General features: G+C 49.9%; 1 protein-coding gene across 3 annotated transcripts in view; it reads left to right on the top strand.

Moving 5' to 3' along the window:
* The window catches only part of NLGN2 (neuroligin 2), a 41,818-nt gene extending 18,160 nt beyond the window's left edge, over positions 1-23,658 (top strand). For all 3 annotated transcript variants that reach the window (XM_015828663.1, XM_015828662.1, XM_015828664.1), the window contains 4 exons: positions 11,314-11,463; positions 14,535-14,720; positions 16,311-17,100; positions 22,839-23,658. In XM_015828663.1, the coding sequence (XP_015684149.1) occupies positions 11,314-11,463; positions 14,535-14,720; positions 16,311-17,100; positions 22,839-23,658 (1,946 nt within the window). The remainder of the gene's footprint in view (positions 1-11,313; positions 11,464-14,534; positions 14,721-16,310; positions 17,101-22,838) is intronic.
* Positions 23,659-24,270: the final 612 nt, after the last annotated feature.

Genomic DNA, 24,270 nt, shown 5'->3' with positions numbered 1-24,270 from the left:
TCAATTTCCTCCCGTTCATTTAGCTTCTCTTTTTTTTTTCCTATCTCCTCGTTTTTTGGGCAGGGAAAAAAAATGCCCTTTATCCAAGTCGATCAGTAGAGGGGGATTGATCTGCCCACAGCACCCCATGAAAGCTTGGGGTCCTGTGTCGATTGTGGCTGTAGGATACATCTTAAAAGAATCCAAGACTGACTTTCCTGATGGGAATTTGCACCATGATCTGGGTTTCTTCACCAGCTTCATAACCACTGGACCTTCAGTTGAGAATAAAGGTCCAGTTTTCCCGGGAAATGCCTGGATCTGATCTAGTGATGTCCAACCTTGGCCACTTTAAGACCTGTGGACTTCAACTCCCAGAATTCCCTGGCATTCATAGCAATAGCATTTATACACCGCTTCATAGTGTTTTACAGCACTCTCTAAGCGGTTTACAGCATATTAATGCATTCCTTTTGATGTGTCTATCCATTTGTGGCCTGCTCACTCTCTTATAATCCCTTCCTCTGCAATCTTTCTGCTCTGGTGGGGTAGGAGAATAAAAACAGACACAGCTGGCTGGCCGGGGAATTCTAGGAGTTGAAGTCCACAAGTCTTAAAGTGGCCAAGGTTGGACACCCCTGGTCTAGAATTAGAGCATTGAGGTAGGACAGGGTAGGGAGGAAAACTCCAGCATCAAACAAGGCTCCCTGCCTGGAGCGCAGAGTAGAACGAGCTGGTCCTGGAGCCTCGGGCTATTTGCTTAATTGGCAACCAATTGGCAACCACGAAGGCTCTTTTGACCTCACAGCAAATGTGCTGAGCTCCTGTCATGCTGGATAGAACCAAGAGGAATTGGAGGTCAAATAGGGGAGTCCCGGAGCTTCCCCGGCTGGTCTTCCAGGTGGATGGGAGGGGACTGTTGGGGAAGAGTCTTCGCCTCCCGGATCTTCATCCGAAGAGGTTGGGGGCTGAAATGGGCCTTTTTGTAGGCAAAAATAGCAGGCTTTCTGTTGAGGTCCCCCGGTTGAATTTTGCAAAGTGTTTTTTGAAATGTATGGACATGACAGAACGAGATTTGTCACTGAGAAAAGGGAAAGGGGGAGGGGGGAGGAAGGAAAGAAAGAAAGAAAAAAGGAAGAAGGATGAAAGGAAGGAGAGAAATGATAGAAGATAGAAAAGAGGAAGGAAGGCAGGAAGGAAGGAAGGAAGGAAATAAAAAAGTGGGAGGAGGGAAGGGAAAAGGAAGGGAAAGAATGGAAGGAGGGAAGGAAGGAAGGAAAGAAAAAGGGAAAGGATGAAAGGAAGAAGAGGAATGAAAAAAGATAGAAAAGACGAAGGAAGGAAAGGAAGGAAGGAAGGAAGGAAGGAGAGAAAAGGGAGGGAGGGAGGAAGAAAGATATAGAAAAGGGAGGAAGAGGGAAGGAGGAAGGGAAGGAGATGAGGAAAAGAAGGAGGGAAGGAAGGAAGGAAGGAGAAAAAAGGGAGGGAGGAAGGAAGGAAGATATAGAAAAGGGAGGAAGAGGGGAGGAGGAAGGGAAGGAAGGAGATGAGGAAAGGAAGGAAGGAAAAGAAGGAAGGAAGGAAGTCCTACAGTGGCTTAAACTAACTCCACCCAATTACTCCTGTTGTGGGAATGCCTAAACTCTGCCAGGTGACCCATTTTGCCCACCCAGTCCTCCAGGCCAAAGAGCTGGAGAGAAGGAACAGCTGCCAAAGCCAGCCTCTCCAGGACAGAACTCGCAGGCACGGTCAGGAAGCCCCAGGATGAGCCCCTAAATACTGATTGGCTGTGCTGGTCAAGCTATGCCTATGGCTCCTTACCTGGCCAGTGGGAGGGGCTTAACGATGTCACGAAGCCTTGCCAGGCCTCAGGGGCTGATGGGATACTCTCAACAAAAGCTGGGAGGGGGGGCATGCTTTACCTTCCCACCCACCCCCTTCAAAAAGGGGGACGATTTAACCAAGTTAGCGCATCACCCAAAAGGAGATTTTTAGAGTCAGCAACTGATGAGATAAACTGGGGTTTAGCCTCACCAGGACTAGAAACTTGCTTTTCCAACCGCGATGATGGATATTTTAGCCAGCGATGTATATATATATATATTTCCCCAGTTTAAGCTTTTATTCGGGGTTAATCCCACTGAATTAGACGAGCTAGGCGCTCCAGTTTCAGAGCGTGGGTGTTGTTTGCAGACGTAGCACAATGTGTGATGGGGCTGGGCAGCGTTTCACATCCAGAGCCCGAAAAAGGTGTTTTTTTCCCGCAGGCGGGAGAGGGGGGGCTGTGAAATCCCCCCCCCGAATTCCAGAAGATTGCTTTGTCCTAGGATTATGGAGTTGGTGCAGCTGCGCCCCTGGTTTTTTTCAAGAGATGCAGAGAAACCCCCAGGGGTGTGTGTGTGTGTGTGTGTGTGTGTGTGCAAAGCATCGTTTGAATCGCTGGACCCTGGGCAACTTGGCCTTAAGACCCTCGCTTAAATTCTGCGGTTCACCTGCCACTCCCCTGCCCTGTGTGTGTGTGTGTGTGTGTGTTGTGAGAAAGGACTGAAATAAATTGCAGGCGTTTCAAAAAAAAAAAGGTGTTAAACAGCAGTTCCCGAAGGAAGGTAAAATACATCCCGGATATATTTCTATCATCCTTGTCCACAGGGGTGTAATTGCCGCAGGAGAGAAGGTCGGGTTAGGGTCAGCTGAGGTTTAATTTCAAAATTATACGATCTGCAAAATTATCGGGGCTGAGAGGGGAGAGAGGCTGGCGGAGGGTGACTCGGATTGAACGTGTCTTCTCTGTCTGTGTGATTGTCTATCTGTCCATCCATCCATTGTATCTATTGTTGTCTGTCTGTCTCCATTTATTCATCCATCCATTGTATCTATCCTATCTACCTACCAATTATCTATCTATCTATCTATCTATCTATCTATCTATCTATCTATCTATCTATCTATCTATCTATCTATCTATCTATCCATCAATCCATTCCACCTATCATCCTATGTTCTTTCTTTCTTTCTTTCTTTCTTTCTTTCTTTCTTTCTTTCTTTCTTTCTTTCTTTCTTTCTTTCTTTCTTTCTTTCTTTCTTTCTTTCCTTCCTTCCTTCCTTCCTTCCTTCCTTCCTTCCTTTCTTTCTTTCTTTCTTTCTTTCTTTCTTTCTTTCTTTCTTTCTTTCTCCATCTATCCATCCATCCATTTTATCTATCTATCATCCTATCTACCTACCAATTATCCATCTATCTGTCTGTCTGTCTATCTATCCCCATCCTCCATCCATTCATCCGTCAATTGCATCTATTCACTGTTCTCCCATCCATCCATCCATCCATCCATCTATCCATCCTGTCTGTCTGTCTGTCTGTCTGTCTGTCTATCTATCTATCTATCTATCTATCTATCTATCTATCTATCTATCTATCTATCTATCTATCTATCTATCTATCTATCCTCATCTGTCTCCATCCATCCCATCCCATCCATCCATCCATCCTGTCTGTCCGTCTATCTATCTATCTGTCTGTCTGTCTGTCTGTCCGTCCGTCCGTCCATCCGTCCATCCATCCATCCATCCATCCATCCATCCATCCATCCATCCCTCTCTTCTTTCATCTGTCTCCATCCATCCATCCCACCCATCCACCCTGTTTGTTTGTCTGTCTGTCTGTCTGTCTGTCTGTCTGTCTGTCTGTCTGTCTGTCTATCTATCTATCTCCATCCCTCCATTCCCCCATCAATCCAATCTACCTATCAATTTATCTATCTATCTGTCTGTCTATCATATATCCAGTGTATCTATTATTTATCTACATAGAGATATAAAATTGGCTGAATATATTGATATATAGATTGATTATATTCCCTTTGAGTGGGGGTAACAACCTGAACAGCTCCAGTCCTCCTCTCTTCACCCCCTCCCCAAAATGGCGTCACTGTAGATCAGAATTCCCCAGCCTGGTTTTTCCCCCCCCCTCCTACCACTCTCTGAAGCGGAGAGATTGCAGAGGAAGGGATTATAAGAGAGTAAGCAGGCCACAGCAGGTATACATATACATCAGAAGGAATGCATTAGGGCCAAGGAATTCTGGGAGTTGAAGTCCACCTATCTTCAACTTGCTGCAACGCGGCTGAAGGTTCTTTACTCCGGATTTCAACCTGCTTCCGGATAAAATCCCAGCCTTGAAATTAGCAAACAGGAGAGAGGATGTGCCAGTGCATCCCTCAGGTCCACGCAAGGACCTGTTCACACAACCGAGTCGCAGAGTTTCAACTGATCAGCATCATCCCCTTCAGCCTAGCTGGTGGCGGAAGTTGGAGGTTTCCGCCGTGATCCGAGCCACATTCCCCCCCAACTCTGGGGACGCGGTTTCTTTTAAAACTGTGGCTTCAGAGCAGGCCAGACTCCAAAGCCACAGCTCAATCCTGGCTTGTTGGAACGGACCACAGTTTTAAAGAAAACCACCCTCTTTTGAAGCTGGCCGCAGAGGGCAAAATATGGCTGGCTTGGAGAAATTAATATGTCAAGTTTTCTTCAGCAACCCGAAGAAGGAGCAGCTTACAACGCTTCCTTGATTGTGTGCCTACACACCCATAGTCCTCGACTTATGACAGAATTTCTGTCGCTAAGCGAGACGGCCGTTAAGCGGGGCACCCACTTTTGTGACTTTTTTTCCTATTTGTTAGGTAAAGGACTGCCGTCGTTAAGTGAAACACACGGTCATTAAGCGAATCCAGCTCCCTCCCTCGACTTCGCTTGTCGGATGCCCGCTAGGACGGTCGCAAAGGGCGATCGTGTGATCCCCCCCCCAGGACGCAGCAACTGTCATAAATAAATGCCAGTTGCCAAGTCCCCAAATTTTGATCATGTGACCATGATGATCGTAAGTGTGAGGACTGACCACCAGTCGCTTTTTTCCAGTGCCATCGTCATTCTCACCGTTGCTAAATGAACGGTTGCAAGTTGAGGACCATATCAGGCCATCCTCGACTTAACGACCGTTCATTTAGCAACCGTTTGAAGTTGACAACGGCAGGGGGGGAAAAGTGACTTGTGAGCGTTTCTCACACTTACGACCGTTGCAGCCTCCCCGTGGTCGCCTGATCAAAATTCAGGCAACTGACTCTTATTTGCGACGGTCGCAGTGACCTTCCGACGGGCCAACTCCATGGGGACGCCGGATCCACTTAAGGACCGTGTGACTCATTTAACAACTGCAGTGATTCACTTAACTACGCCGGCCAGAAGAGGGTCGTAAAGTGGGGCCACAATTAGAGATCGCAGAGATCGCAGAGGAAGGGATTAGAAGAGAGTAAGCGGGCCACGATGGGTGGATGCCTATCAAAAGGAAAAATTTTTGTGGTTGTAATTCGAGGACTGCCTATCTTGGGATTCCTCTCCCCGTGTTTTCTGGGCAAAGCAGCACCGATAATGAGTCTGGGTGAAAATGTGGCGTGTCGGAGATGGAAGATTTGGGGACGTTCCAGGAGGCGCCGGCCTGATCGGCCACTCCTGGAGACGATCCAGCAGATCTCCTTCCAGAACAGAAAGTGGCTCGTGATGTTCTCGATGTGATGTGGCCTGAAATGCTAGACCGGAACGTTTTGTCTAATGGGATGGCGATCTTGGGATTCTCCCCGTCGCTCTCCTCCGGTGACACTGAAGCTGGGTGGACTTCAACTCCCAGAATTCCCCAGCCAGCCATGCCTGGTGTTTTTTTCCCCCTCCTATCCCCTAGAACGGAGAGATTGCAGAGGAAGGGATTAGAAGAGAGTACGTGGGCCCACAATGGGTGGGTGCCTATCAAAAGGAATATGTCAGTGCCAGGGGATTCTACGGGTTGAAGTCCACCCATTCTTTAAGTGGCTCTACTGTGTAAGAGGGGGGTCTTCAAACTTGGCCCTTTGATGACTTGTGGATTTCAACTCCCAGAATTCCCCAGCCAGCCATGTCTGGTGTTTTTCCCCCCCTCCTATCCCCTAGAGCGGAAAGATCGCAGAGGAAGGGATTAGAAGAGAGTATGTGGGCCCACAATGGGTGGGTGCCTATCAAAAGGAATATGTTAGTGTCAAGGGATTCTAGGGGTTGAAGTCCACCCATTCTTCAAGTGGCTCTACTGTGTAAGAGGGGGGTCTTCAAACTTGGCCCTTTGATGACTTGTGGACTTCAACTCCCAGAATTCCCCAGCCAGCCATGCCTGGTGTTTTTTTGCCCTCCTATCCCCTAGAGCGGAGAGATCTCAGAGGAAGGGATTAGAAGAGAGTAAGCATGCCACAATGGGTATACGTATCAAAAGAAATGCATTAGTGCCAGGGAATTCTGGGAGTTGAAGTCCACCCATCTTCAAGTTACCGAGGTTGAAAAACACTGACCTAACCCATATTTGGTGCACGAGGAATTCTGGGAATAATCTTTGAAACTGAACGTACAAGACGGTTGGTTAGGATGTATTGAGAGAGGTGTGTCATCTTCAAGTGGCTCTACTGTGTAAGACGGGGGTCTTCAAACTTGGCCCTTTGATGACTTGTGGACTTCAACTCCCAGAATTCCCCAGCCAGGCACGCTGGCTGAGGAATTCTGGGAGTTAAAGTCCACAAGTCATCAAAGGGCCGAGTTTGAAGACCCCTGGTGTAAGACAACCCTGACCAAAATAAGGAAGCCCTTAGATGTCATCAGCATAGGTCCATCTAATGAGAAGGAGATCCCCAAAGAGCAGGATGGAGAGAGTGGGGGGTCACCCATTGGCCAAACTTCTCAATCTGAGATTCTACTGAAGGACTTCTGTTGGGACCTTGGTTGGGAACTTTAGCAAGTCTCCTTGCCCCTGTGTTGGTCTAGCTTGCTCAACGTTGCTTATGAAATTCAAGGAAGGACAATCGGGATGAAACCAACCACAGAGAAGGCTAAAAACCATGAAGATATCTCCCCAGGAGATGTTCCCAGAAGTGGGAATGCTAGGAAGATGTCCTTTTGGGTCTCTTCTATTGTCTGTTGTCACAGGGGGCCAGCTGAAGAGCCCCACCGATGATCTAACGGAGTTAGAAGTCAACTGGAACTAGATAGGAGGTCCTCCACACAAGACGGAGCTTCCTTGCCTAAGTTCTCGAGATGTTTCAGCTGCAGAAATCGGTTCCTAGTTCCTACGAGGAGAAGAGTAGAGAGTTTGAGTTGAATCAAGGGTTCTCCAAGGCGTGACTTTTGAAAATGTGCCGGCTTGGGAAGGCACAATGAATTGTTTTTATGGCCCTGGCAGGAAATCAGATTTCCCACCTCCAGATCTTCTGGAGATTAGCTCTCAGTTGTTTCACTCCTGCTGGGAAGCGCCTTGCAGCCTGCGGGACCACCAGCGGTACATCGAAAAGCTGTGATCCCTTGCAGATGTTTGGGGGCTGCTGGTTGCGAACCCGAGTGTTTCAGACGCCATATGCCACGTGGGGAGCACCTAGTTGGGAAGAGTCTGTACAACGTGAATGAGATAGGTAGATATTAGAACCATCCTCAAGAGAATAACAAATGGGAAGGGACCTTGGAGGTCTTCTAGTCCAACCCCCTGCTCAAGCAGGAGACCCTATACTGTTCAGGACAAACGGTTGTCCAATCTCTTCTTAAAAACCTCCAGTGATGGAGCACCCACAACGTCTGGTGGCAAGCTGTTCCACTGGTTAATTGTTCCCACTGTCAGGAAATTCCTCCTTAGTTCTAGGTTGCTTCTCTCCTTGATCAGTTTCCATCCGTTGCTTCTTGTCCTGCCTTCAGGGGCTTTGGAGAATAGCTTGACTCCCTCTTCTTTGGGGCAGCCCCTGAGATACTGGAACACTGCTATCCTGTCCCCCCTCGTCCTTCTTTTCATTAAACTAGACACACCCAATTCTTGCAAATGTTGGGCATGGCTAGTTCAGTTCACTAGTAGAATTTGGGCCCCCCGAAGATGGTGATGGCTTACAGCAAGGTTTACCAACCTCGGCGACTTTAAGATGGGTGGACTTCAACTCCCAGAATTCCCCAGCCAGCCATGCATGGCTTTTTTTTTTCCTCCTACCCTCTAGAGCAGAGAGATTGCAGAGGAAGGGATTACAAGAGACTAAGCATGCCACAATGGGTATACGTATCAAAAGGAATGCATTAGTGCCAGGGAATTCTGGGAGTTGAAGTCTTCAAGTTACCGAGGTTGAAAAACGATGACCTAACCCATATTTGGCGCACGGGGAATTCTGGGAATAATCTTTGAAACTGAATGTACAAGGACAGTTGGTAAGGATGGATGTATTGAGAGAGGTGTGTGATTTGGTGGCGGCAGGAAACGTAGCAAGGCCAGCCCTTAAATAAAATTTGATGTAACCACAATTCAAATTACATAAAATTCATTGCGTGCAATTAATACCATCGCTCACTCCCCTCATCGTTAATATGGTTGGGTAACAAATTTTGGGGTGGTCCTGGGAGGCAGATCAGCCATTTTTAGGGGTCCTGCCCCCCCCCTCATGCCCGAGAGAAAATGGGCATTGCCAAGATTACCCCTCCCCCCCAAGTCTAATGGGATGAAGGAAAACCTTGTTCCCCTGACATGGCTTAGCTGAACGGGGAACATAGAGCTGAAAGGGACCTCAGAGGTCATCTAGCCCAACCCCGAGCTGCTCAAGGCAGGAGACCTTAAGCGGCAGGGAGACAGGGATAGAAAGTTCATTTCAAGTGCAATCGGCCACTGGAATTAGCTGGGCTATGCACATCTGGAGGAAAGGATGAACTGACTACCAGAAGAGAGAGATCAACTCCTAGAATGGCCCTCAAATGGAGCCGCTCTAGGACTTTGGAGGTGCACCTTGTTTTTACGTTTCTTTTCATTGATGGAGCTTTGAGAGCTGGTAACTTTCTGTCCGGTTGATGTTGGCCTCAATTAAGCCATCATTGATCGCCGTGGGTGAACGTAGAACAGGCTGGCTGGGGAATTCTGGGGGTTGGAGGCCATACAAGGAAGGAAGGAAGGAAGGAAGGAAGGAAGGAAAGAAAGAAAGAAAGAAAGAAAGAAAGAAAGAAAGAAAGAAAGAAAGAGGGAGAGAGAGGAAGGGAGGGAGGGAGGGAGAGTGGGAGGGAGCATGAAGAAGAAAGGATGGGATGGAGGAAGGAAAGAAGAGAAGGAGGGAAGGAAGAAGGATGAAGAGGGAGGGAGAATGGAAGAAAAAGGATGGATGGATAGATGGATGGAAAGGAGGGAGGAAAGAAGGAAAGAAAGAAAGAAAGAAAGAAAGAAAGAAAGAAAGAAAGAAAGAAAGAAAGAAAGAAAGAAAGAAAAAGAAAGAAGGGGTAGAGTGGGAGGGAGCATGAAGAAAGGATGGGATGGAGGAAGGAAAGAAGAGGGAAGGAAGAAGGATGAAGAGGGAGGGAGAATGGAAGAAAAAGGATGGATGGATGGATGGAAAGGAGGGAGGAAGGAAGGAAAGAGAAAGAAAAAGAAAGAAAGGAAAGAAAAGAAAGAAAGGGGTAGAGTGGGAGGGAGCATGAAGAAGAAAGGATGGGATGGAGGAAGGAAGGAAAGAAGAGAAGGAGGGAAGGAAGAAGGATGAAGAAGGGGAGAGGGAGGGAGGGAAGGAGGAGGAAGGGAGAATGGAAGAAAAAGGATGGATGGATGGATGGATAGGAAGGAAGAAAGGGAGAGACGAAGGGAGGGAGAGTGGGAGGGAGAATGAAGAAGAAAGGATGGGATGGAGGAAGGAAAGAAGGGAAGGAAGAAGGATGAAGAAGGGGAGAGAGGGAGGGAAGGAGGAGGAAGGGAGAATGGAAGAAAAAGGATGGATGGATGGATAGGAAGGAGGAAGGAAGAAAGAAAGAAAGAAAGAAGAGGGAGAGACGAAGGGAGGGAGAGTGGGAGGGAGCATGAAGAAGAAAGGATGGGATGGAGGAAGGAAAGAAGAAGAGAAGGAGGGGAAGGATGAAGAGGGGGAGAGAGAGGGAGGGAGGGAAGGAGAGGGGGAGGGAGGGAGAACGGAAGAAAAAGGAAGGAAGGATGGATGGATGGATGGGAAGGAGGGAAGGAGGGAGGAAAGAAGGAAGAGTAGCCAGGCTCTGCCCTGAGACAGGAGGGCTGCTGGCCCAGCTGTGCAGACCCCCCCCTCCCGTCAGGATGCCCAGAGGTTGCCAAGGCTGCCCTCCTGCAGATGCAAGGGGGGGTGTACCTTTTCTTAGCCCCCCCTCCCCGCTCCTTCCCCCCCTCAGGAAAGGAAGAGGAGGGGCCGAGTGGAAACTGCTAATTAAGACCTCCGTGCGCCTAATTAACGCTCTCCCCTTGCACTGAATTAATTAGGCTCCGGGTTGCCATGGAAATGGGTGGAAATGGGATGTGACCTAGAAACAGAAGCAGGGGTTTCTGGAGGGGGGGGTTGTCATTTGATGGGTAGCTTTTTCCCCCCTCCCCTCCCAAAGTGGAATTAAGAGTTGCAGATTGCAAAGGGGTTGCAATCTGCCAGACCCCGGGAACCGATTTCCGGAATCGGGAAGCAAAACCAAACATCTCCAGAAGATGCTGAGAAGTTTGCAGCCTTGGTTTTAGTGGACCCTCCAGCCTCTCATGTCCCCCCCCTCCCCAGCAACGCCCACCTGGCCCAGGACCACCAGCTCATCTGGCTTTTGGCCTCCCTGCCCTATTGGCCCTCTTCCTCCTCCTCCTCACCTCAAGTTAGGTTGCTCCCCAGAACCACCTGGTGGACATCCAGATCTTCTGGACTCATGAATGGTCCAGTTCGTGATCTCTCCTCCCGTTTTCCTTCCGCTCTGGCCCTTCCTGAGCCTCCTGCCACCCCCAGCCTCTCCTCTGCTGGGTTGACCACCTTGGCCTCTTCAAGTAGTCCTTGGGTCTTCTCAGCCGTAGCTTCTCCTCCATGCTTCGTTGGGTTGAGGGTCCCTTGGGTGGTCTCTGAGCTGGCTGGTTCTCTTGCAGACATTCCACTACCCAAACTAGGTAACGTCATCGTCGCTAGTCAATTCTGCTTTCTTGGTTGGTTGGGCTCCTGGCTGCAACCCAACCGTGGTTACTTGAAGACAACCAGGTCCTTCCTTTGATGGGTAGGGCGCCCCCAATCCTGTGGCCTGGGGTTCTTCTGCTTTTAGGACCTCCCCCCTCCTTGCGATGGAGGCTTCCTGGGTCCAAAGACTGGAGGGACCACAGCAGGTGCTTGAGTCTTCAGAAGACCAGACTCAAGGGGTCCTTGAGTCTTCAGAAATCAAGATGGCCTCCTGAGGGCCCTCCGACGTGGCGGCTGTAGGCATCTCCTGATCGGGATGGGGTCAACGGGTGGACTGCTGTATCCTGGTTTCCTCTGCCTCATGCTGGCTTCCTTTCTCGCCCCACAGATATCCGAGACAGTGGGAAAAAACCCGTGATGCTTTTCATCCATGGCGGATCGTACATGGAAGGCACCGGAAACATGTTTGATGGCAGTGTGCTGGCCGCCTATGGAAATGTGATTGTTGTCACCCTCAACTACCGGCTCGGCGTGCTGGGTATGGGGGAGAGGGGTCCCAGGCTCTGCCTTGGGGAGGGGTGGGGGGATGACCCCAGAGGTCAAGAATTTGCCCAGAACTCCATCCGTGGGGGGAAGTCAGACCCTTTTCTTTCCCCATAAATCAGGGGTCCCCAAACTTAGCAATTTTAAGACTGGTGGACTTCAATTCCCAGAATTCCCCAGCCAGCAAACTGGGCCCCTTTAAGGCAATGCTGACTGAGGAATTCTGGGAGTTGAAGTCCACAAGTCTTAAAGGGGTGGGGTTTGGAGATGCCTGGTCTAATTCAACTGCTTCTTGGGTCAAACGCCCACACAGGTAGAAACAGACCTGTCAGATAGACCCCTTTTCTTTCCCATAAACCAGGGGTCTCCAAAGATGGCAACTTTTAAGACTTCTGGACTTCAACTCCCAGAATTCCCCAGTCAGCATGAAGAAATGTGGCTATCTTTTTTTGATGGGTTAATTCTTTTAATATACCTTGATTTCAGCAAACGAAAATAAAACAACTCATGAGAAACTAAATTAATAAACAGGTTAAACGTGGACTAGATGGATGACAATTCTGTGGGAAACTGATATGCTGGCTTGGGAATTCTGGGAGTTGAAGTCCACCTGTCTTAAAGGGGCCCAGTTTGCTGGCTGGGGAATTCTGGGAATTGAAGTCCACCAGTCTTAAAATTGCGAAGTCTGGAGACCCCCCAAGGTGGAGAAACACAGACTTAGATTGTGGGATTTGAAGGATGGCTTTAAAAACTGTTGTTGTGGTGGCCCATTCCTAATTTGCAGTGTCGTTGTGCAATAAAACGCACAATCCTGATTTTCAATTGTTTTCCCACTGGTCCTCATTTGTGCAACAAAATCTCATTTTAATGTATACTGGTTAGTATACATTTAAAGTGACAATAAAGTTATCCTATCCTATCCTGTCTATCTTATCCTATCCTATCCTATTTATTCTATTCTATATTATATTATATTTTCTATTCTGTAATTCTATTCTGTTCTATTCTATTCCTATATTATATTATATTTTCTATTCTGTAATTCTGTTCTGTTCTGTTCTATTCTATTCCATTCTGTTCCATTCTATTCTATTCTATTCTATTCTATTCTATTCTATATTATGTTTTCTATTCTGTAATTCTATTCTATTCTATTCTCCTATATTTATTCTATTCTATTCTATTCTATATTATATTTTCTATTCTGTAATTCTATTCTATTCTATTCTATTCTATATTTGCCACTGTACACACACATTAAAAAAAACACAGAATGGCACGTTGTTAAAAATGTTGCATTTGCAGCCCTTCGCTCTGGATGATGGGCCGTGTAGTACAGCAAGCAGTTGTGCAGCTACGAAGGGCGGAGGATTCCTGATTTTTGAGGCTGATGATTAAAGCCAGCCGCGGACACCGCATCGGCACGGGGTGTGGCTCCGCTCCTCCCCCCCCTCCCCTTTCCCCTCCCCCTCTGGGTGTGAAATTTACCCAGGCAACAGCAGAAATTAATATTTCATTAAAAAGTGTTGAATAATGAATGGCCGGGCCTCGTTATCTCCAGCAAAAGAGCCCCGGGATGGAGGGATGATGAATTTTGAAGGAGATGGGTCCTAAGTTGGTGCAAATGTTTAGCCCAGGCAAAAAAAAGAGAAGAGAAGATATAAAAAGATGCTTTCCGATCGATCGCGTGCTTCGGCTTCTTTTTGGTTTAAAATAGACACAAAACCATTTCCGTGGCTGGAATTACTAGGCTGGGCTGCCTAATCGAAGCGCACGGGTGCAAAAGTGGAATAAGGCCTCCGAGAAAGCAGAAGGGTTGAGAAAAATCAAGAGAAAAAAATTTCTGGGCTTTGGTTTTGATAAGTCAGGAGTCTCCAACCTTCGCCACTTTGTGGACTTCAACTCCCAGAATCCCCCAGCCAGCTACGACAATTAAACGGGAAACAGGTACGCTGGCTGGGGAATTCTGGGATTTGAAGTCCACAAGTCTTAACATGGCGAAGGTGCTCTAAGTCAGTGTTTCTCAACCATGGCCCCTTTAAGACGGGGAGGGGACTTCAACTCCCAGAATTCCTCAGCTAGCATATCACTTTGTCACAGAATTGTCATGCCATCTAGCCCACCTTTAACTCTTTTATTAATTTAGCTTACCATGGGTTTATTTTTTCACATTGCTGAAATCAAGGTATATTACGTCGACCACATTCCCACCATCTATTAAAAAAATTGCCAGTCAAAAAAATGTGATGTAGATAGTCGAGCAGCTAAGGTGATCAAAGGCCTGGAGACTAAAACATACGAAGAATGGCTGTGGGACTTGGGTTTGGCTAGTCTAAAGAAAAGAAGAAATAGGGGAGACATGATAGCTGTATTCCAGTATTTGAGGGGCTGCCACAAAGAAGAGGAGGGGGTCAAATTATTCTCCAAAGGACCAGAGGGCAGGACAAGAAACAATGGTTGGAAACTGACCAAAGAGAGAAGCAACCTGGAATTAAGGAGAAACTTCCTGACAGGGAGGACAATTAACCAGTGGAACAGCTTGCCACCAGATTTTGTGGGCGCTCCATCACTGGATATTTTTAAGAAGAGACTAGACATATTCTATTCTGTTCTGTTCTATTCTATTCTATTCTATTCTATTCTATTCTATTCTATATTTTCCATTCCATCCTATCCTATCCTATCCTATCCTATCCTATCCTATCCTATCCTATCCTATCCTATCCTATCCTATATGTTATTCTATTCTATATGTTATTCTATTCTGTAATTCTATTCTATTCTATTCTATTCTATTCAATCTATTCTATTCTATTCTATTCTATGTTCTGTTCTGTTCTGTTCTGTTCTATTCCATTCCATTCCATTCCATACTAGCTGGTTGGGGAATTCTGGGAGTCGAAGTCCACTCGACTTTAAAGGAGCCAGGGTTAAAAAATCACTGCTATGAACCCAGAGGAAGATGGACCCATATTAACAGATGCTCTGGGTGGGGGGGTGGCAACCTACCACCACGGTTCTCGTTCCCCGTGTCTGATTCCGTTCCCTTTCTCCTCTTAACGGCAGGCTTCATGAGCACCGGCGACCAGTCGGGCAAGGGGAACTACGGCCTCCTGGACCAGATTCAGGCCTTGAGGTGGCTGAACGAGAACATCGGTCACTTTGGGGGGGATCCGGAGCGCATCACCATCTTCGGCTCCGGAGCCGGGGCCTCTTGCGTCAACCTGCTCATCCTCTCTCACCACTCGGAAGGTAATTCTGCGTCCGCCGGGGATTATGGTTACGGTAGTGGTGGCGGTGGTGATATTGTCCTGGTAGTAGTGTCAGGGGCAAAAAAAAATCAGGAACCAAAGGAGTCTTTAACTTACGACCGCAATTTGAGTCCAGAATTTCCCTTGCTAAGCCAGACGACTAAGAAGTGATTTTTTCCCCCGTTTTACAACCTTCCTTACTACGGTCGTTAGCTGAATCCGGTTTTCCCATTGACTTTGCTTGTCCAAGGGCTCACGTGACCCCAGGAGACAGAAAAGGTCATAAATAGGAGTCAGTCGACTAATAGGAGTTAGTTGTGTGATTGTGGGATGCTGTAACGGGTTGTAGGTGTGAATAACCTTCAAAGGGTCACTTTTTTCGGTGTCATTGTAACTTCAAACGGTCACTGAATGAACTGTTGTAAATATAATAGAATATAGAATATAGAATATAGAATGGAATACAAAATAGAATAGAATAGAATAGAAAATAGAACAGAACAGAACAGAATAGAATAGAATAGAATAGAATAGAATAGAAAATAGACTAGAATAGAATAGAATAGAATAGAATAGAATAGAAAATAGACTAGACTAGAATAGTAGAATAGAATATAAAATAGAATAAAATAGAATATAAAATAGAATAGAATAGAAGGAATGGAAGAACAGAACAGAACAGAACAGAACAGAACAGAATAGAATAGAATAGAATAGAATAGAATAGAATAGAATAGAATAGAATCTAGACTAGAATAGAATAGAATAGAATAGAATAGAGAATAGAATAGAGAATAGAATAGAATGAATGGAAGAACAGAATAGACTAGAATAAAAAATACAATAGAAAATAGAATAGAAAATAGAATAGAATAGAAAATAGACTAGAACAGAACAGAACAGAACAGAACAGAACAGAACAGAACAGAATAGAATAGAATAGAATAGAATAGAATAGAATAGAATAGAATAGAATAGAATAGAGGGTCGCACGTGCTCAGGCCTTGTGCAAGTGTTGTGGGCACTTGCGGCCCCACACATGGGTGTTGTGGGCGCTGGGGGCCTCACTCGTGCGAGCCTCGTGGGTGCTTTCAGCCCTACTCATGTGAGCAACGGGTGCTCCTGTGTGCATATGCGCACCTGCCCTCCCACAAAACCATTCCCTCTTTCCCCCCTCCCTCCCTTCCGGGCCGCCAACCCGAAAAGGTTGGGGAACTCTGATCGAGCCCACCTTTAACCTTACCCAACTAGGTAACAACATCACTGCTACAAGGGCTGTGGTGCCGCCGTAGTTAGAATGCAGGATTGCAGGCTAACTCTGCATTCCACTGCCAAAAGTTCGATCCTGACCAGCTCAAGGTTGACTCAGCCTTCCATCCTTCCGAGGTCAGTAAAACGAGGACCCAAATTGTCGTGGGGCAATATGCCAACTCTGTAAACTGCTTAGACCTGTAAAGCACTGTGAAGCGGTATATAAATCTAAGTGCAATTGCTATTTCTATTCTGTGTTCTAATCTTAGCGCTGGCAACCGTTGTCTGTTTTGGTCCCATCACTTGGTTGCTGACCTCTCTTCTCCTTCCCCACCCCTAGGTTTATTCCAAAAAGCCATTGCTCAGAGTGGCACCGCCATCTCCAGTTGGTCTGTCAACTATCAGCCGCTCAAATACACCAGGATGTTGGCCTCCAAAGTTGGCTGCGATCACATGGACACCAGCAGTACCGTGGAATGTCTACGGCGCAAGCCTTACCGGGAGCTGGTGGACCAGGACATCCAGCCGGCGCGCTACCACATTGCTTTCGGCCCCGTGGTGGATGGCGACGTGGTCCCCGACGATCCGGAGATCTTGATGCAGCAAGGCGAGTTCCTCAACTACGACATCCTCATCGGCGTCAACCAGGGAGAGGGCTTGAAGTTTGTGGAGGATTCCATGGAGAACGAAGACGGCATCTCGGCCAGCTACTTCGACTTCACCATCTCCAACTTTGTGGACAACCTCTACGGCTACCCGGAAGGGAAAGATATCTTACGGGAGACCATCAAGTTCATGTACACCGACTGGGCGGATCGAGACAACGGCGAGATGCGTCGGAAAACTCTTCTGGCTCTCTTCACGGACCACCAGTGGGTCGCGCCAGCCGTGGCCACTGCTAAGCTCCACGCCGAGTATCAGTCGCCTGTCTACTTCTACACGTTTTACCATCACTGCCAGACAGATACTCGTCCTGAGTGGGCGGATGCGGCCCACGGGGACGAGATCCCCTACGTCTTCGGTGTTCCCATGATTGGGGCCACGGACCTCTTCCCTTGCAACTTTTCCAAGAACGATGTCATGCTGAGCGCCGTGGTCATGACCTACTGGACCAATTTTGCCAAGACAGGGTGAGATTTGTAATGGTGATGTGGATGGAGGACGATAAATCAGTGGTTGTACCAATCGTAGTAGGAGCGCTTGGAGCAATACCCAAAGGGTGGCCTTGAACAGAGGTCCCCAATCTTTCTAGGGTGGCAGCCTGGAGAGAAAGGAAGGGGGAGGCATGGGGCTGCGTGCGTGCAATGCAAACGGAGGCGGTGCGAGTGTGTGCAAGATGCTAGGGGTGGAGCTACTGCCCATGTGACATTGGGAGTGGGACTAGCGCACTGCTGGCGAACCTTTTAGAGACCGAGTGCCCAAAAACCAGCCCCTTCCCATCCCACCTGCTCCTCCCCTCCCCACCCCTCCCACCCCCGCTCTGCCCCCCCTCGCCCCACCCACCTGCAGGGCCACTCACCGCCTCCACAGCCCACAGCAGATCGCCCAAGCTGCCCAGCAGCGCCATGGCGGCTATGCCCTCCATCCCGCACCCTGCAGCATCAACTGCGCGTGATGGGTGCGAGGGTGGAGTTTTCTCCCCGCTGCCCGGCTGCCATGTCCTTGGCTGCACTGCTCCGCGACTCTCCTCCAGGGGGGCTGCTGGTGAGGCAGAAGGGGAGGCGGGGCTGGGACGACGGCGTGCATGCCCACAGAGAGGTTTGCCACCACTGGACTAGCGTCTGTGCAAAGCTGAGCGTGGCGTGAGTGCCTGCGCAAAGCTGGGGCAGTATGAGCACCTACGCAACACTGGGACCGGGCCTAGTGTCTACGCAAAGCTGGGGGTGGGCCAAGCGCCCATGTGACATTGGGGTGGGACTAGTGCTCATGTGATGCTGGGGGCGGGGCTAACACCCACACGAAACTAGGTGGCATGAGCGCCCGCGTGACACTGGAAGTGGACCTATCGCCTGCACGACGCTCAGGATAGCCTAGCACCTGTGCAGTGCTCAGGGCAGTGCTAGCATGAGGGGGAGTGCGCACACACTGGCCAGCCCCTCACCAGCCCGGTGGTCAAGAGGCCGTGGCCCGGTAGTGGGCCGCGGCCCACAGATTGGAGACCCCTGGCCTAGACCTAACTATTTTGACTTTCCAAAAAACCACCCTACTCAGAACTGCCTATGTACTTGGACATTACCTTAACAACTCTTAGGTCCTTGGTTAGGAGTTGAACTGTTTAAAGTTTTTACTAGACCCAGACTGTGAGTTGAAATGAAGGTTAAATCTTAAGTAAGAACAGTAACATCCTCAAGTCAAGGGCGAGGGAAGGAGTGGATGAGGGGCAATGAGTAAGCTTTGAGGTGGAGAAGCCATTTAGCTGGCCAGCATCTAGATGCAAAAGATACAGGCAGTCCTCGACTTACAACATTTCGTTCAGTGACCGGTCAAAGTTACAGTGGCACTGAAAAAAGCGACCCAGTGTTCACACTTACTACCGTTGCAGCCTCCCCACGGTCACGTGATCAAAATTCAAACCCTTGGCACATATTTACGGCGGTCGCAGCGTCCCCGGAGTCACGCCACCCTGTTTTGCGACCTTCCAACAAGCCAAGTCCACGGGGAAGCCGGATTCACTTAACAACCGTGCCACTGGCTTAACGACGGCAGTGGTTCGCTTAGCGACTGTTGTAAAACGGGGCCAAATTCACTTAACAGCCGTGTCACTTAGCCACAGAAATGTTGGGCTGAGTTGTATCTGTAGAGGTTTGATAACGTACATGCGTGAGATGGTCTTCCGTCAGTCAGAAGAAGGGATGGGAGAAGGACGGAGAATATTCTCTTTCTTGGAAGGCTTGGAAGAAGCTTGGTTAGAAGGGTGGACCTCTGGTTTGAGGGCCAGCAGAGGCACATAAGATTTGGTGTCCTGGGAGCAGAAAGAGGTATCTCCACCCCACACAAACTGGAGCTGCAGAGAAGGAACCCTCTGGAATGCCTAGTGTGGCGGAAGGGATGGAGGTCGTGGCCGACATTAAGCCAAGATCGAGATCCTGGTCAGTCCTAGTAGGATCAGGAGGCCAGCCAGAGCCAAGCAGAGTTAGTGAATTACCTTGCCAATAAAAGAGAATATTTGTATCTCAGAGTGGAAATGTAGGGTCCTTGGTGGTCCCTGAGCTGGGTGGTTTTCTTGCAGACGTTTCATCACCCATCTAGGCAACATCATCAGTCTTAGAAGGGAGTGATGTTTGTGGAGAGGAGGAGGAAAAGGAGGAGGAGGGCTGTGGGGTCCTTGGTGGTCTCTGAGCTTGGTGGTTTTCTTGCAGTCATTTCATTACACAAGTAGGTAACATCATCAGTGCTAGAAGGTGCAATCCTCTTCTAGCACTGATGATGTTACCTGGTCAGGTCACGAAACGTCTGCAGGAAAACAACCAAGTCAAGATATATTAAGTTTACCGCATTCCCACCATCTATTAAGAAAGTTACCCAATCAAAAAAAATGCGACAAATGTAATCCAACCGCATTTCTTCTTGTCCTACCCAGGCTGAATTCTGATAAAACTCTTGCTGGCTGGGGAATTCTGGGAGTTGAAGTCCAGAGACTTAAAGCTGGCATATTTGGAGACCCCTGGCTTAAAGAAATAAGTGGGTGAGGATTGGCAACCTCCAGAAAGAAAAGCAGAATTCCTGACCCCCTCCCCTCTAATTTCAAGGCAATGCCCACCTCCAAGCTTATACCGCTCTGCCAAAACAGGGCAGCCATCCTAGTTGTTGGGGCGGGGGGAAACCCAGAAGCTGTGACATGTCTGTATGGAGGCTGGCAGAAGAAATTTGGTTCATTTGCCCCATGCCCTTCTCCTAGTGCCCGCCAGGTATATCCTCAACCCCAGCTCCCATCATCCTCAGCCAGCGGAGACCAAGGCTCAAATCAGAACTATTGAGATGAGCCCAGAGATGTATTTATGCAGTCTGCGTCGTGTGTGAACAGGTATCCCGGACCAGAGATGGGCAGCTTGTAGATTGCGTTGGGATACCGACGCTGGATCTCTCGTGGGTCTTGAGGATGCAGTGTGAAAACTGGCATTTGGGAAGACTTTTCGTTGGCAAACAAAACAGGAGCATTGATTTCACAAGGTCTAATTTAGTGTTTCTGAAATGCGGCCGCTTTTAAGATGAATGGACCGAAGTCCGTGAACAGCTTCTGGACATTTTTCAGCTCCTAACATTCGTCTTTTCCCCGTTAGAAAGATAACCCTTCCCAGCTACACGTTCCACAAACTGTGTCTGCTTCCCAGAATCCCTCAACATGTCAGAAAATTGGCCACATCCGTGTTTGGTGGACAGTGCCACGGTTTGCAGGCCTGAGAGAAGAGTTGTAGGATCAGACGTAGGGATGGGAGCCTTCCGTGAGGTTTGCTCGATCCGGGATAGCTATCTCTGGTGGGTCAGCCGCTTTTAATAACAGAATAACAAAGTGGGAAGGGACCTCGGCGGTCACCTAGTCCAGGGCTTTTCAACCAGTGGTACGGGTACCACCTGTGGTACATGGGCACCTGGCAGGTGGTACGCGGCCATCCTAGAAAAGTGGTAGCAGGGGAGGGGAATGAGCTGAACCGGTGGCAGCACCGCACAAGCCTGAGTGAGAGACGGCTGGAGCTGCAGGGCTGTCAGGGCTCAGCGGAAGCGCCAGGATCAGTGTCGCTTTTCAGCTGATCAGTGCTTCGGGGCTGTCAGGGCTCAGCGGAAGCGCCAGGATCAGCGCCAGGATCAGTGCCAGGCTCCAGCTGGAGCTCGGCGCTGATCCTGGAGCTTCTGCTGAGCCCAGAAGAAGCGCCGATCAGCTGGAATGTTGCAGCCTCTCCAGGGTCTTGTGATTTACATTCAGATGCTTGGCAACTGATTCATATTTATGACAGCCACAGTGTCCCAGGGTCATGTGAAGTGACCAAAACCTGCTGCAACCACCCGGCAGACGGGGGGAATAAAAACCAAACACCCCCCACCCCACCCCCGCTGCCAATCCTCAACAGAAATGCTCACAACAATGGAAACCTCGGACAGGAGGAAGAGCGCCACCGGGTGGGCAGGCAGGTGTCTTGCTCGGCTGTGGCTTGGGGGGGGCACTTTTTTCAGTGCCGTTGTAACTTCAAGCAGTCATTAAGCGAACTGTTGTAAGTCGAGGACTACCTGTACTTCATCACTTTTTTCCTTTTTTGGGGAGGTCATCAAGTTTTTGACACCTTGCTAGATGACTGGTGGTACTCGGATATTGCCATATCCTAAAAGTGGTACAATGGGTGAAAAGGTTGAAAAGCCCTGACCTAGTCCAGAGGTCCCCAACCTTTTGGGCACCAGGGACCGGTTCCGTGGAGAGAGGTTTTCCCGCGGACTGAAGGGTGCTTGGTTTTGTGTGCTGCTTGCATCCCACGGATGGGGCTTTGCTTGTTTGTGCGGCCCGGTTGCTGGCATGCTGCGGCCCGGTACCGGTCCACAGACCAGGGATTGGGGACCCCTGCAGTAGGGGCTCCCCTTGGAACAGAGATGCGACCTGCTTTGGGGGCACAAAAGATAACAGGGTAGGAAGGATCGGTGAGTCAGGATTCCTCAGCACCCACGGATCTTATAGTGATCCGTAAAAGACCTGGGGCAAGTGGGGTTGAGAGCACAATCTGGAGACTGAGAGCATGTGAGGAGTACAAGCAGAGAACGGCTGCCCAGGGGAACACATCCAGCCACAAAGATTCTACTCCAGAGGTCCCCAACCTTTTGGGCACCAGGGACTGGTTCCGTGGAGAGAGGTTTACCCGCAGACCGGAGGGTGCGTGGTTTTGTGTGCTGCCTGCATCCCACGGATGGGGCTTTGCTTGTTTGCACGGACCGGTTGCTGGCATGCCGCAGCCCGGTACCGGTCCACAGACTGGGGGTTGGGGTCCCCTGTTCTAGTCCAACCCCCTGCTCAAGCAGGAAACGCTACACCAGTGATGGCGAACCTTTTGGAGACCCAGTGCCCAAACTGCAACCCAAAACCTACTTATTTATCACCGGGTGCCGGGTGGGCGTGGCCGTGGTGGTCACAGCAGACTGGGTGGGTGGGGCCAGGGCAGCGGGGGCCAGTCCCTCGCCATCTCCGGGGCACGGCACGCGTGCCCACAGAGAGGGTTCTGAGTGCCGCCTCTGGTACGCGTGCCATAGGTTCGCCACCACTGCGCTGCACCCTTCTGGACAAATGGCTGTCCAGTTTCTTCTTAAAAACCTCCAGTGTTTTTAACCCACAACTTTTGGAGGCAGGTTGTGCCAACTGGTTAATTGTTCTCACTGCCAGGAAGTTTCTCCTTAGTTCTAGGTTGCTTCTCTCCTGGATTAGTTTCCATCCTTCTGGTGCGTTGGAGAATAGGTGGACACCCCCCCTTCTTCATGGCAGCCTTCAAATATTGGAAGACTGCTATCATGTCCCCCCTAATCCTTCTCTTTGTTAGACTAACAGAATAGCAGAATTGGGAGGGACCTTGGAGGTCTTCCAGTCCAACCCCTTGTTCAAGTAGGAGACCCTATACCGTTTCAGACAAATATGTAATCAGAATAGAGCTGGAATGGACCTTGGAGGTCTTCTAGTCCAGCCCCCTACTCAGGCAGGAGACCCTGTACTATTCCAGACAGGTGGATGTCCAGTCTCTTCTTAAAAGCCTCCAGTGATGGAGTACCCACAACTTCTGTTCACAAGGTGTTCCACTGGTTAATTGTCCTCACTGTTAGGAAGTGTCTCCTTAGTTCTGTGTTGCTTCTCTCCTCAATTAGTTTCCACCCATTGCTTTCTTTCTCCCCCTCCCCACAGGGACCCCAACCAGCCTGTGCCACAGGACACCAAGTTCATCCACACGAAGCCCAACCGTTTCGAGGAGGTGGTGTGGACCAAATTCAACACCAAGGACAAGCAGTACCTGCACATCGGCCTGAAGCCCCGCGTGCGGGACAACTACCGCGCCAACAAGGTGGCTTTCTGGCTGGAACTGGTGCCCCACCTCCACAACCTCCACGAGCCCCCCTACACCTCCACCACCACCCGGGTGCCCCCCTACGTCACCCGCTGGCCCAGCACTCGGGTGGGGCCAAGCACAACGCGCCAGCCCATCGCCACCCTTCCTCCGGACGAAGACGACGTCGCCCGTCCGCCGCGGTACGTGCCGTTCCCAGGAGACTCGCGGGACTACTCCACCGAGCTCAGCGTGACGGTGGCGGTGGGCGCCTCCCTGCTCTTCCTGAACATCCTGGCGTTTGCCGCCCTGTACTATAAGCGGGACAGGCGCCATGAGCTGCGGAGCGGGCGGCGGCTCAGCCCTCAGCGCAGCGCGGCCAACGACCTGGTGCACAGCGGCCACGAGGAGGAGATTATGTCGCTGCAGATCAAACATTTGGAGCACGACGCGCACGATCTGGAGCCCTTACGACCGCATGAAATCCTACGCCCCGCCTGCCCTCCCGACTACACCCTGGCACTTCGCCGGGCACCAGACGATGTGCCCCTGATGACCCCGAACACCATTACCATGATCCCCAGCACCATTACGGGTATGCAAGCCTTGCACCCTTTCAATACCTTCCCCACCGGACACAACAACACCCTCCCTCACCCTCACTCCACCACCCGTGTATAGTTGTCCTCGGTGCCCAAAGCCCCCCCCGGTGGGAGGGGGGAGTCTCTTGCCAAGCTGCCCCCAGGGGGAGGCCCTCTTCCTGCCCCGTGGCCCGTACAGGCCTTTTATATCACACTGTGGGGGGAACGGCAACAGAGGGGGCAGCCCGGTGGGGTCGGCAGCCCCTTCGCCCAGATCCGGTGGCGCTTCGGCGCGTCCACCGTCCTCCTAGATGTGGCACGGTAACGGAAGCTCACCCCGCGTGGGCAGCTGCCATCCTTCCAAGGAGTCACGGCGTGGAATTAGGAGGGGGGAAGAACGGCGTCCTTCCACTCGCGTGTAGAGAAATGGGAACGTGGTTGTGCATTTGGAGGCTATTTGGGGGCTCAGATTGCTGGGGAGTCCGAGAGAGAGAGAGAGAGAGAGAAAGGGGGGGGGGTTGGAGAGGGCCTCCCCCCTTCAAAATCAGGGAAATGCCACGGTTAGGCTTTGCAAGGTGTTTCAGGGGTTGGAGAAGCCAGCTTTAAACATGGTTATTGAAGTGTGGAAGGAAGGAAGGAAGGAAGGAAGGAAGGAAGGAAGGAAGGAAGGAAGGAAGGACCTGCCCACATTTCTATGGCCATCTTCACCCTC

Source organism: Protobothrops mucrosquamatus, unplaced genomic scaffold (assembly GCF_001527695.2).
Source record: "Protobothrops mucrosquamatus isolate PMUCROS unplaced genomic scaffold, P.Mucros_1.0 scaffold4779, whole genome shotgun sequence".
In the NCBI taxonomy this organism is placed as follows: Eukaryota; Metazoa; Chordata; class Lepidosauria; order Squamata; family Viperidae; genus Protobothrops; species Protobothrops mucrosquamatus.
This window is presented reverse-complemented; position numbering and strand designations above follow the sequence as displayed.